The 13,970-nt window shown below is 45.0% G+C and overlaps 1 protein-coding gene across 1 annotated transcript in view; it reads left to right on the top strand.

Annotated features, from left to right (window-relative positions):
• LOC138590769 (peroxidasin) overlaps window positions 1-13,767 on the top strand; it is a 54,304-nt gene extending 40,537 nt beyond the window's left edge. The window contains exons 16-23 of the mRNA XM_069661125.1: window positions 1,841-2,847; window positions 4,288-4,784; window positions 4,939-5,073; window positions 5,342-5,550; window positions 9,669-9,777; window positions 9,969-10,101; window positions 10,354-10,467; window positions 11,315-13,767. Of these exons, the coding sequence (XP_069517226.1) occupies window positions 1,841-2,847; window positions 4,288-4,784; window positions 4,939-5,073; window positions 5,342-5,550; window positions 9,669-9,777; window positions 9,969-10,101; window positions 10,354-10,467; window positions 11,315-11,458 (2,348 nt within the window). The 3' untranslated portion in view covers window positions 11,459-13,767. The remainder of the gene's footprint in view (window positions 1-1,840; window positions 2,848-4,287; window positions 4,785-4,938; window positions 5,074-5,341; window positions 5,551-9,668; window positions 9,778-9,968; window positions 10,102-10,353; window positions 10,468-11,314) is intronic.
• Window positions 13,768-13,970: the final 203 nt, after the last annotated feature.

Raw genomic sequence — 13,970 nt, 5'->3', positions numbered from 1 at the left:
TGAACTACATACAAAACATTAGCCGTTGTGCATTCTGTGCATATTTGCACACATAAGCAGGTACAGCCTTTTAAAGATGATTTTGTGGGATTGTTGCCTTTATTTAAAGGACAGTGGTTAGAGTCTGAAGTAGGGTGAGAGAGTGGGAATGACCTGCAGCAAAGGGCCGAGGGTCGGAGTCGAACCCGGGGCTGCTGCATCGATGGCTGTGCCTCCTGGTACAGCTAATGAATGCATGTAAAAGTCATTTTCTTGAGCAATATACGTATAAAATTCCACCGAAGTCTTACTGTGGATTCATTAAGTAGCTTACGACAAGTTTCCTAAGCAAAGTCTCATGCAATATGTCAGTGCTTAACCCCTCTATGAATTACCATGTTATTGCAAGCAACATTTGGCTTTGGAAAGGCCCCTCCATCTGTATGCCATTTTCTCTTAAGCATGACCCGCGGCGTGGAGACGTAATCATGGAGCAGTTGACGAGGAGCCCGTAAACAGTTTTATTAGCCCTATGTCACACCACACAGCACTTAACATACAGTCACTGTAGAGCAGAGGACAAATTTAAAGATTGAATGTGTTAGTATACAGATTGTCTTAATCATGCATGCGTGAAGGGAACGTGTTGATTTGGATGTTTGGATGCATAAGTATCTGTCTGTGTCTGCAGTCACATATGCATTAAAGATGTTCAGTGAAGAAAAGTGGAGCGCTGTGTGTTTGGCTTTATGGTGTAGGAAAGTACTCAATGTAACAGAACAGCTCAAAGTGGAATTGGCAGGTTGAACAGAGTCTGTCTCATATGTTGTGCTTTGGAAAACGTTGCCTGAATCAAAGGATAAGAGCAGATTTATGACAAAATGAAAGAGGGCTAATAGTACGTTCATCCAGGTGAAAGTCAGCGCGGGAGGGAAGGACAAGTGGAGCTCTGTGAAACAAGAACAAAGACAGAGAGAGAGAGACAGTGTTTTCATTACTTATGACAACAAGCAAGTGTTCATTGTTGCACCGGCCCCAAACCAAGCAAACAGAGATTTCTGCCTGTCAGCAGAAACCAGTTTTTATTGTATCTCTATTTCATCTGGGAGGACCACACTATACTTTCCCTTGTCTCTCATACAAACCCACAAACGACACTAATGTGAGAGAGTGTGGGAAGCTGCTAGCAGGTGATGCCTTTTAGACGGGGAGTCTCGGCTAACCCTCGCTGAGGTTGGCCGCACACACTTAACGCTTGTTCCCATGCATAACCATAACACCACAGTGCTAACACATCACAGACACACACACAGACACATTGATATGCTGCCCATTGGAGCTTTAACACAGAAGCTCTCACATATCAGAGCGAGTCAGGGCAGGTTACCGAAACACTGCTAACTGTGCCCTCAGGACAGGTGGTTCTTTCCACTGTCAGAGCCAGCAGCAGTGACTGACTGCTTTAAAATATCTCAAACATGTATTTGACTCTATGTTGCTTAATATCCTTATTGATCTTGTTACTAAGATGACACTTTACAAGCTTTGCCAATATTAAGAAATGATAAATACCTCCTAAAATTTGTGTCCCTGCCAAATGCAACTTTTAACAGTCTATATTATCTTCCAACAATATGACTGTATACCCAGGTATATCACTATTGGCATACATGTTCTCCTATATGCACCCATATTAATTTTTTTGTTAGAAAATATAATATAGAGCAGAAAACAATGCTTCAAGGTTGTCATCCCATAGTTTGTTCACTTCATAAATATACAAAAAAAATGTCTCTATTTGTAAGCCTTTGTTCACGTATCCAGCCTCTTGATGTGTTAAATGTATTTTGTTCTTTCACAGCGTTTCGCTACAACGACCTGGTGTCCCCTCACTTCCTGGATGTGATTGCAAACCTGTCCGGCTGCACCGCCCACCGCCGCTTCAACAACTGCTCGGACATTTGCTTCCACCAGAAGTACCGGAGCCACGACGGGACGTGTAACAACCTGCAGCACCCCATGTGGGGAGCCTCGCTCACTGCCTTCGAACGCCTCCTGAAGTCCGTCTACGATAACGGCTTTAACCTGCCGAGAGGAGCCACGGATCGGCTGCATAACGGATACAGGCTGCCTCTGCCACGGCTGGTGTCCACCACCATGATCGGCACAGAGACCATCACTCCTGATGACCGGTACACTCACATGCTGATGCAGTGGGGTCAGTTCCTGGACCACGATTTGGACTCCACAGTCGCAGCACTCAGCCAGTCACGCTTCTCTGACGGCCAGCTGTGCACTCAGGTCTGCACCAATGACCCGCCATGCTTCCCCATCCAGTTCCCACCCAATGACCCTCGTCAGCTGCGAAGTGGTGCACGCTGCATGTTCTTTGTCCGATCCAGCCCTGTGTGCGGCAGCGGGATGACTTCTCTTCTCATGAACAGCGTGTATCCAAGAGAGCAGATCAACCAGCTGACCTCTTACATCGATTCTTCAAATGTTTACGGCAGCTCACGGCATGAATCGGAGGAAATCCGCGACTTGGCCAGCCAAAGAGGTCTGCTCCGACAGGGGATCATCCAGCGAACGGGAAAGCCGCTGCTGCCTTTCGCTACTGGACCCCCGACTGAGTGCATGAGAGATGAAAATGAGAGTCCCATCCCGTGTTTCTTAGCTGGAGATCACCGTGCCAATGAGCAGCTCGGCCTGACCGCCATGCACACGGTGTGGTTCAGGGAACACAACCGCATAGCTACAGAGCTACTGAGACTCAACCCGCACTGGGACGGGGACACCATCTACCACGAGGCCAGGAAGATAGTCGGGGCCCAGATGCAGCACATCACCTACAGTCATTGGTTGCCAAAGGTAACAGCTGTTTGTGTCTGACTAATGTTCCTTTGGTTTAATTTAATCATCTAAATCAAAAGCAGGATGGATGATTGTGTCAGTATTATTTTTTATCCCTACCCTGCCTTCTTGTGTACGTGCTTAGAAAAGATGAAAGAGATGAGAAGGAGATGACTGAGGAACAGAACAAGTTCAACAGAACTGGAAAATCCTCCTCCTTCCCTGAAGCAGGAGCAATGTGGCAACATTTTCCTTCCCTGTGAGACTTTGTAGTCGAACAGTAACGTTATAACGACTATGTTTACACAAAATATTCTGATTTTGGCAGTGCTAAACAAAAAGACAATTTTCCTACTAAGCTGTTCAATATATTTTGATCAACCCCAGCCTTGCAAACAGTTTGCTAGTTGATTTGTTCACAATGCACAGAGCTGACCGTAAACAGGGAAGAGGCTGTTATAAAATGTTATTATATCCCACATGTCAGAAACAGCACATCAGAAATCGGCTACATTTATACGACCGTATTCAGAATACTGCAACAGAATATGCTGCCAACGTGCTCTGCTTTATGGCTGCCCATGTCTGACTTCTGCAGTGATTTTTTTAAACGTGTTTATTGATTTAACATCCAAAGTGAGCATATTTAGAGTTTAAAATATGCACTGTCCCTGCATTTCGGCCTTTCGTCCACACAAACGCCGTTTTAGGTCACTGAAAACAGAGACGAGTAGACGGGGTAAACAGCGTTTTTGGCTCGTGACGTCAGGCTGTGCGCCGTCATCTCCTTTGTGAGGCGTCACAAATGAGGCGACATTCCTTGCAAAGTGACAGATGTGACAAAAACAGTGATGATTCTAACCTCGCTAACAGGACTTTTTACATGTTTACACACATATGTACAGTTACTCGTCCACTATATTGATATATCGCCCCCCTTCCTCGATGCCCCATTGCAGCCCGCCAAGTAGTCTTTTGATTGGCCGCAATTTTCTATTTCTTCTTTGCATGACTGGGTTACATCGCCACCTGTTGGTGTGGCATTCTCATGACAGCGTTTCTGTTGTGTTTTTGCATTTTCTTTTGGACATTAATTTTTTTATAATGAAGAAGGGAAAAACGTATGCAATTAAATGTATTTAGTGGTATAGCTGGTAAGGCTTAAGAAATGGTTTAATATTACAGGTGAAGGCTGAACTCTGTTGGTAGAGAATGCAGCTCATGCGTATGGTACTTGCTGCAGCAGCTCAGGGTTCAGCTGACCCCCGGCCCTTTGCTGCGTGTCATCTCCACTCTGTCCTGATATTTTCTGTCTCTCTTCATCTGTCCTGTTAAATAAAGACAAATATAACACCCGTTATTTTCCATGGTTAAAACAAACAAACAAAAAGAATAATTTATAGTGATACTGTTGTAGCAAACATAAAGATAATTAATTTTTATTTCTCCTCTCATCAGATCCTGGGTGAAGCAGGCATGAAGATAATGGGGACATACACGGGTTACAATCCCAATATCAACGCCGGCATCCTCAGTGCTTTCGCTACGGCTGCTTTCCGCTTCGGGCACACCCTCATCAACCCGATTCTCTACAGGTTAGACGAGGACTTCCAGCCCATCCCGCAGGGACACATCTCTCTGCACCGGGCCTTCTTCTCCCCGTACCGCATCGTGAACGAGGGCGGCATAGACCCCCTCCTTCGCGGGCTCTTTGGCGTCGCTGGTAAAATGAGGGTTTCCACACAGCTTCTGAACACGGAGCTGACGGAGAGGTTGTTCTCCATGGCGCACGCTGTCGCTCTGGACCTGGCTGCCATGAATATCCAGAGAGGGCGGGATCACGGCATACCACCGTATAACGATTACAGGACCTTCTGCAACCTGTCCTCAGCGCAGACCTTTGATGACTTGAGGAATGAAATTAAGAATCCGGATGTGAGAGAGAAACTGCAGAGGTGATTATACACAAATAATTACTCATCTTCTACTATTTTCTGTACCTTAACAAATAATGCAATAAATATATACCTTAGTTTGACAGGAAGCTCTTACTGCAAAATACTTTTCGATCACAAAACATTTACATCGGGTATTTTTCCTGTGTTTCAGGCTGTATGGTAATCCTCTGAACATCGACCTGTTCCCTGCACTGATGGCTGAAGACCTGGTCCCTGGCAGCAGACTGGGACCCACCCTCATGTGTTTGCTCGCATCTCAGTTCAGACGCCTGCGGGATGGAGACAGGTAAGAGCACAACACGTATGACCTCAAGCAGAGAACAACAAAGGAACCCTCAGTCACTCTTATGAATACTGCGTGGTTGCTTTTTCTTTCTTAAGAACTGCACATACCTACAACTTGACTGCGATACTGAAATAATGTGTCGTACATCCCTGGAATTACTCCGTTATATTCTTCTGTGCTGATGCTCTTAGATAAGTGCATCATGTGAAAGGGTTAGAGGTGATTTTGTCCATCAGTCACTTCCCTTCTTCTCTCTGTCTCTGTTCAGGTTCTGGTATGAAAACCCAGGCGTGTTCACCCCTGCCCAGCTGACCCAGTTGAAGCAGACCTCTCTGACACGAGTGCTGTGTGACAATGGCGACAATATTACACGCATCCAGCACGACGTCTTCAGCGTGGCAGAGCTGCCACATGGCTACGGCAGCTGTGACGACATCCCTCAGATTGACCTGCGCATGTGGCAGGACTGCTGTGAAGGTGAGAGGAGGTGGAGGGGTGGATGCGTAACAAATTAGGTTTTCATCGCATTAGATTGTGATGTCACTATTTATACAGTTATAAACAAAAAAGTCTAAATCTTTGTGAGGCAATGCACAGGGTGTATTTTTTAATTGTATCAATAGCATCAGTATCTTTAAGGTCAGAGGTGTTCATGAAGAGCTTCTTCTTAAAGGTGAAAGGGACTCTGCGGACCGAATGCAGTTTGGTAGCTCGTTCCACCACCTGGGGACGACAGAGGAGAAGAGTCTAGTTAGAGACTTAGGGCCCTGTTGTGATGGGAGTACCAGGCGCCTTTCATTGGCAGAGCCTATAGGGCGGGACGGAGTGTAGACCTGGATGAGGGCGTTCAGGTTGCTGTTGCTGTTTTGTAAGCGAGCAACAGGGTTTGAATTTGATACGAGCGGCAGTGAAGTGACGTGTTGTTTTGGGTTGGCTGAAGACCAGTCGCGCTGCTGCGTTCTGGATCATCTGCAGAGGTTTGAATGTGCATGCAGGAAGGCCTGCCAGGAGGGAGCTGCAGTAATCAATACGTGAGAATACAAGAGCCTGTACCAGCAGGTGTGTTGCATGCTCTGACAGGTAGGGTCAGATCTTCCTGATATTGTACAGGGCAAATCGACACGACCGAGCAATCGAGGCCGCATGACCTTTTGCCGTATATATTTGGTGTGAAAGAGAGCAGCTTTGGTCACATTCTTTACGTGGGATTTTTAATTAAATGCTTTATCTTCGATAATTTCCAGGCTGTTTACCTGTGATTTGACTTGTAGGGCCCATATAAGCTTCAGTTTCAAAAAAATATATCATGGCAGCCAAGTATTTAAGGACATAATCTCAAAGATTTCAGCTTCGTTCTATCTGGCGGCACTTGAAGGTGATAAACGGTATTTGCGACATGAGTACGTTTCCCACATATCTAGACGTCCACGGTTGGCTCCGGTTGTAACTCTTGATTTCCCTCACTGACGGTCTCTTTCCTTTTTAGACCGTTTGCTTCATCTGAGCGTCGAGTTTGTTTGTTTTTCTTTGGATTTTCACTTATTTTTGAAGTTGTATCTTTGTTTGTTCAGCCGTAGTAGATTACTGTTTACTCGCAACACTTGCAGAGAGCGGAAAAGCAGCCGCTTAGCTCCTCCTACCCTCTCTGGCAGACCAACCACTGCCAAGATCTTCTACTTTAAAGATCAGCAATTAATGTGCATTGTGAACACTCCTCTAACAGTCACACATGAGGATGAATCTTAAGCATATTCCCTTTTCCCTGTTGAAAGAACAGTGTAGTTCAGCACAGGAAGTTGCAGAGACGTCTCTGTCCCTGGTTCACACTGGTCCGCGGTCTGCTCTGCTCTGTGAAATTAAAGCCACACGATATCCTCACGCTTTGTTTCCCTTTGATAACATCTTCCTTAAGGGCAGCCTGGCTTCACTTTAAGCTCCTGGTACAAGCTGCAATTTACAACACCCCCCTTTTGAAAGGAACAAGGTTGTTTCTGACTGCAATTAACTTGACAGCACTCCTGTCTGAGTGACTCACGTCAGATAGATGTCGCTCAGCATGAATTTTCTTGACTGTGTGTGAAACTTGGAAGAGTTGAAAGAATAAACGTTGTTTCAGGCTTCAGCGCCTCATGATAAAAATGAGCTTTGACTGTCGAGAAACAGTGTTTGGTTTCATTTGTCTGCACTTCCCTCTGTCTTGTTGTCACTTGAGGTAATATAGCCTTAAAAAATAACTGAAGTCAAACTCCACCAAATGTCAAGTCGTTGCAGAGAAACAGCAGCGCTCCTCCTCCTGAAAGCTCATGACACAACAAATGTTGTGCTTTTCACAGACCCCTAATTGTAGGGGAAGAGATGGTGTTTTGAATTAAGTCCTGGATGTTTAAACATTCCACACTCGGGTGCAGCTAAGAGCGAGAAGAAGACAGATGAAGAGGCACCCCCTGCTGTTATAATACTCCAGCGTCAGGGTTTATAGTGTCTGTTAGTGTCTGTTGGCCTTGTGGCTTTATTAAAGATATGATTGGTTGTGAAATGAGCTAACTGTTTGGATAATGATAGATAATCTGAGGAATCCAATTAATTAAACTTTAGTGACTTTGATCTAAATTATTAACTTCAAAATGACTCATTTCTATCATTGCACACAGAATACAAGTCTCCTCAGCTTTAGTGAAGGCCTTTCAGGAGCAGCAGGATGGAGACTGGTGTCCTAAACTCAGTATGTAAAAGTTTTAAAAGAAGCACCAGTGTCCTCTGTACAACATGCAGCCACAGCCTCACCTTTTCAGTTTAATCACTATCTATGAATGCAACAGAGACTTCACACGGCTGTTTGCACTTCAAATCCTGAACCCTATTTTTTCATATTCTGTCAATGGAGTGAGGTAGCTCTGAGAGTGACAGCTGTCCAGGTTTCAAAGAAACAGAAAGGTGTATGTCTGTCGGGATCCTTTCTGTGATTTGCACGTGTCAGCAGCAAAAACAAGCACTGTTCGTAGCATTCTTTGATCCCCCAAGGATTCATCTGCAGACATTAGAGTCCATTCCAAGGCTGCCAGCTGAAGCATCTACCGGAGCAATTCTCCAGTAAAAAATACCTTTTAGTTACTTTGACCATAAAAATATTTTAAAATAGGGCCAAGGTTTTTAAATACCAGTTCTGTAAATGTATCAGCATATAAATGTGCAGCTTTTACTCTCAGTTGAATTGATTACATAATATGTGTCATGTTTGTATCGGATAAATGTTTAAATATTACTAACACAAAAAGTTATATCATCAGTTTTTGAAAGAAACAAAGTATTTGCGGCACACAAACACCCATCAGGTGACAGAAATGTTGCAGACAGCACCACTGTGTATCAGGGCCCCCTCTTTGACAGGGACATCAAATCCCCTCTGTAAGTCTTTAAAGAGCAGCTCCAGTCATGTTTTACATATATAGACATATAAAATGCTCTGCTTGAAATAATAAATTGTTAAATTGCATCTCCTCCTTCTTCTCATAAAAAATTCCAGCATCTTCGTAGGCCCCGCCTTAGCTAGCTTGAAATGTAATCATTAGTAGTAGTAACATTAACGTTAGTCGTCAGTGAGTTTGTAAAAATTACGATGACGGTTACAGCTGGCTCACGTAGTGCTGAAGTGGTTGCCATAGGTTACACATAATGATATGCATAGCGTCACCCCATCCCTTAACAGGATTGGCTCCTTGGGTTTGTGACGTCTCAAACCTGCAAATCGGAAATCGTGTTGTTCAGCCTGTCCTTGGTACACTGCAGTTTAACAGCAGACAGGCCCAGCCGTGGAGATGACTGCTGATGTTGTCCCTTGTAGCACATGAAGAACACCACATGGAGATGTTTACAAGGTTAAAAAGGACATGAGTCTCCTCTGCAATGTCTTAACAACATTTAAAAACACATTTGTTCTTCATAGTAAATGTTTCTTTTGAACGACCACAAACAGAGTTCTGCTCTTGCTGTTGTAGTCATATGGTCCGCTGTTGGTTATATAGGAATGTATGTGTGTGTATGAGAGCATGCAGCACAGCAGGGCCTGAGCATGCATCTGTGGCTCCTGTGTTACTGTCAGCATGAGATAAGGAGTCGTGGTGTGTCACTTACAGACTGCATGTCTGCTGAATCAAAGTCTGTCTGAGGCGAGCAGCCAGCTTTAAACTTTACTGATAACACCGAAGCCGAGCTGTCTGCAGGGCCCGACCCCCTTCATCTGTCCCGTCTCAGGTTTATTGTGGACCGTCTCTTGATGCTCTTTGCTGATGCTCAGAATGCCCCAGGTGTGCAGTGGGGCGTGAGCAGGGATCTGTGTTTCTGTCTGTTGTTCCCTTTGATGTGGGCACAGTGACGGCAGTGTGACAGTGATGCATGGTAATACAAGACGCCGCAGTCCTAGATCAGCACTTTGAAGCAGTGGCATCAGCACTCATGGTTTCCTGTTTAATGTCCTGTTTGCATCAGTGGGTGGCTGACTTGAGTGATATGTCCTTTTTCCCCTGCACAGGTATGTCTTTAGTTAATGTTTTCAGTTACTGAGCCGCAGTGTGCTGTCCTGTGTTTCACCCCAACAGACTGCAGGACTAAGGGTCAGTTCAACGCCCTGTCGTACCACTTCAGAGGACGCAGATCAGCGGAGCACAGCTTCAAAGAGGACAGACCTGACAGCATCCAGGAGAACAGGTACACAGCACGGCAGACAGCAGGAAATAATGTTTGAATCCATAATGTTTAGAAAGACAGGGAGTCAGTGTGGCCTTAAAGTTACTGAAATGGTCTAATACGACACTGCTTCAGCTCCGGCAGGTATACATGACTATGAAGGGATGATAGTTGTACAAATTGAACCTCTTTTTATGCTTTGGTCTCTGCAGCCCAGTTGAGGAAGCTGCAAAGAGTCCTGTAAACGCTACTGTGACCTCCAAAAAAAGCACTGAACCCTCAATCAGCGACTTCCAGGACTTTGTCTCCGACATGCAGAAGACGATCACAAGTTTACGAAAGCAGGTGAGTGTTTGTATCCACACCCAAACACAGAGAGATTCATCTCTGCACGTTTGTTTCCCTTCAAATTCCTCTGGTGGACATTTTTCTGCAGCTTTGTTGGATGTTTGAGGGATGATTTTAAAGTGTTTTAGATTGTTTTATACTTTTAAGAATCATTCAGTTTGTCACTGCCTTTCTCTCTTTGTAGCCTGGGAGAGAGACGCGTGTCCACATAACCAGAGAGATAATGCTGATGTCCTTGTGTCCTTGCAGATTAAAAGACTTGAGGCCCGTCTGAGTAAGACCGACTGCACTGATAGTGAGGGACGCGAGCGGACAGATGGAGAGCGGTGGAAAAAGGACTCCTGCTCCACATGTGAATGCAGAGTATGTTCAACATATAAATCAATATGCTTTCAAAGGGTTTACTCACACTAACACATGCACACAGCACTTTATTTTCCTCGCTCTGAGAAGCTCATCATACATTAGTGTCTCATTGAACTCAGGCTGTCCATCAGAACCACTGACACATGAGCAGTCGGCCCAGTTTAAATGCCCCAGTTTGTCTCTGTCTGGCGCTCCTGCCTCCTCCTGCGCCTCTTGGCATCCTCCTCCTCCTGGCACAGTGTTTGTGTGTGCCAGCCTTTTCTCTCCCTTTCATTCTTTATCTCTCACTTTGTCAGTGCCAACTGCTGGCAGAGGTGACGGCAGGTCTGTGCCAAACCTCCTCTGATCTTCACCCCCCCCACTTACCACACCTGATAACACACCTGCCTGTTTCTCTTCTGTGTTACTTTCTTTCCTCAAAACTGTATCTTTCCATTTTCCGTGCTTCCCTGTTATCAGAGGGTTTGTGTAATTACTAAAATTAGGCAGGCAGAAGCGCGGTGAGCAGGACAGTCTGTCTCTACAACAAGCTCTTTATTGTTCTGTTGAGCTCCGTCATCAAGAACCAAACTCAAAGCTTGTCGTGGGCAGAAACTCTCTGCTAAATACCTGACAAGCTCATGGCCACACATGTTGAAATAATGAATTCATGTTTTATATTCTGCATCTTTGGTTTTTCGTATTTCTTATTTAAAGTTTTGTTTTTTAGCAAATAAAATCAGAATTCAGAGTTGGGGCTCTTTTCCTCTTGGCCCCTCCCCTCTTCTGTTTTTGTTTTCACATTGACCACAAACTTTCCCCCCTGTCTGATCTAACCGGATGAACCTGTTTTCGCCCCCTCCAGGACTCCCAGGTGACGTGCTTTGTGGAGTCTTGTCCACCAGCCGAGTGCAAACGGCCCGTCAAGCTAAAAGGTTCCTGCTGCCCGGTGTGCCTCCAAGAGGAGGATGTTAAGAAGAGGCCAAAAGCAGACGCACGCCACGAATAACCCTCAGGACCCCCCGACAAACACACACTCGAGTGGCTGAACACACACAGACATCCAGTGAGGATGAGACTCATGAAGGTGTGCTCATCCACGGCCACCAGCAGCCTCCACAGACCCAATAGCCTCAGTTTTGTTCTGTTTTATTTGTATTCTTCTGCGTTGATCAGGGGAGGGAGGGACATATTCTTTTTGGACTGTTGCCAGCAGCCTGAGGCTTGGTTTGAAATCCTCTAGAACCAGCCACCAATCACTACATGGATTCATATCTGAACCAACGGGTGGACGGTCGAATGGATGTGTGGACTCTAAACAAGAGGGACAAACGTCTTCTCCGTGCTCGGAGTCCACTGAGGCTCCTGAAGTAACAAACGGCCACCGTGTTTGCTCTCCTGCGACTAACACGCGGTGACAAAGCGCAGGGCCACACGCCGTCGACAAGCAGGAAAGGGAAGTAGATTGAAAGGCGGCAGCCATTATGTTGTCTCACAAAAGTTTCTCAGGTTAGAGATGCCGAAAACTGGTGCTATTTCCCCTTTTTTATGAATGAATTAATCACTAAATACAAACCTTCAAAGTATTGTCTTTTGTATGCAAAGCAACCTATATACACTCAGTATATGCCTTTATGATAAATCACAGCTGAGAGGAGGGTTCCTTCAAACTAAAAGACTTTTTATGAATAGATTTACTTCATCTTTTAATCCAAGGTGCTTGATATCATGTTATATGTATTTCTTTCTCCCTTTTTGTATAAAAAATGCTTACATATGAAGATAATGTGAAGCCCTACGAAAATGTTTGTAATGCAAAAGAGATGTCTACTGATTACTGCTCCTCTCTCCGTGGACGACTTGTTACGTAACGTGCGTATCGTCTCTGCTGGCCTGTCCTGAACTTGAGTGAGGTGGAGCCGTGCAGCGCTCACCATTGCAGGACACTCAAACCAGCTCTTGCACTGTTTGTGCTCCTTTCCAAGTTTCATTTTGCTTTCAGAAAGCAGTGAAAAATTCACAATTTTTTACCACTGTAATGTTGTGAACTTTGTCCCAGTATTTTCCTCAGTTGTGTAAAGCCAAATGTTTGATTTAGTACCTTCTACAATGACATAATAGCACGTGTCTATCTATGAAACTATGTATGAATGTTGTAATGAGGTCAGGATTTAGCCTTTGGTACTGCTCGCTCTACCACAGCAGTATTCCCCTTCTGGCCCGCTCACAGATTTTTGCTTTTATTCATGTTTAGTCTTTATTCCACAGATTACTGAGAGGCCGTTCCCACAGCTGTTGACTGTCTTGACTCTCTAGCTTCAGTTTAGACGAGGACACGCTTGCATGCATTCCCCTGTCGAGGATCCATCTTTCCCCTGGTGAAGTTTGTGCTCATGTGTGTACAGAGTTTTGGATATTTCCAAACAGGTCAGGAATGCTCTCCCTGCTCATGTTAAAGATTTTGAGCGCGGGATGACGTCTTTCAGCGGAGCATGTGTGCAGATCTCTGACCCTCATTCCGCTGTAATGGAAGCCATATGAGAGGGGAAGCGAGTGTAATGCGGGGGGAGGGGTGCTGATGATCGGGATACAGTGTCAATCAAAGCAGAGCTCCACCATCTTTCTGTCGGGAGGCAGAGTTACTCCACTGACTCAAGTGTTACTGAACATAGACACATGCCACTCCTCATGCACTGGCTCGCTTTAGCGTAACATGAGTCACGTTTGTGTGTTCCTGTTTTGCTCCTGATTGCAGTGAAGCAGCTGCAGAGTTCCTTTCCATTGTTTTCTTTATGTGCTAACGTCCTGAGCGAGCGTATGTAACTACACAGAAATAATACTCTCCGGAAAGTTCCGCTCAGTACTCCAGATGGATGACGGAGCTAGCAGTCGCACTGGTCAATGGTGTCATATCATGTTAAATGTACTGGACAGGTTTGTGTTTCAAACTGTGTTTACTTCCTGACACTCACACACACTCCCTATCCGTGTGCTACAATGTGTGTGTGTTTCACTGACTGTAGTATTTTTAATATTTTCATAAACCTTGTGTATGAATGAGCTTGTTACCAGTCTTCATATTGATATATGCGTTTCTCTTCTTGTCATGTTCCCTCTCTCTTTATTTCCACCCTAAAGTGTCGATGGAATGCACTGCTCTGCAAGACTGAACATGCTTTACCTACACTGTCCCCAACCCAGTGGTCAATGTGGATTTAATAGTACCTATCATGACATTTGTATTGTACGTTTGCCAAAGAATGGTTTGCACTGTAATGTATGCATCTCGACAGTCATAATAAATAAATAAGCCACATCTGAATGACAGTCGTACATGTTGGTGCTTGTTCCGCTCAGCTCAGCTCGACAGCAGGTGAGTTAACTGTTCATTGATACACTGATGATGAGAAAAGTGGACATGGTTTTGCACATAGAATATAGAGGTTATAATATGCCACTAACTGTAGGTGAAACAGCCTGTCACTGCAGGAGCTCTCCAGTGCTGTGCTATGCAGGGGGTG

Source organism: Semicossyphus pulcher, unplaced genomic scaffold (genome assembly GCF_022749685.1).
Source record: "Semicossyphus pulcher isolate SPU_LCO1_2020_fin unplaced genomic scaffold, fSemPul1.0.p SCAF_14, whole genome shotgun sequence".
NCBI lineage: Eukaryota > Metazoa > Chordata > Actinopteri > Labriformes > Labridae > Semicossyphus > Semicossyphus pulcher.
Note: the sequence above shows the minus strand (reverse complement) of the source record. Positions and strands in the feature narration are given on the sequence as shown.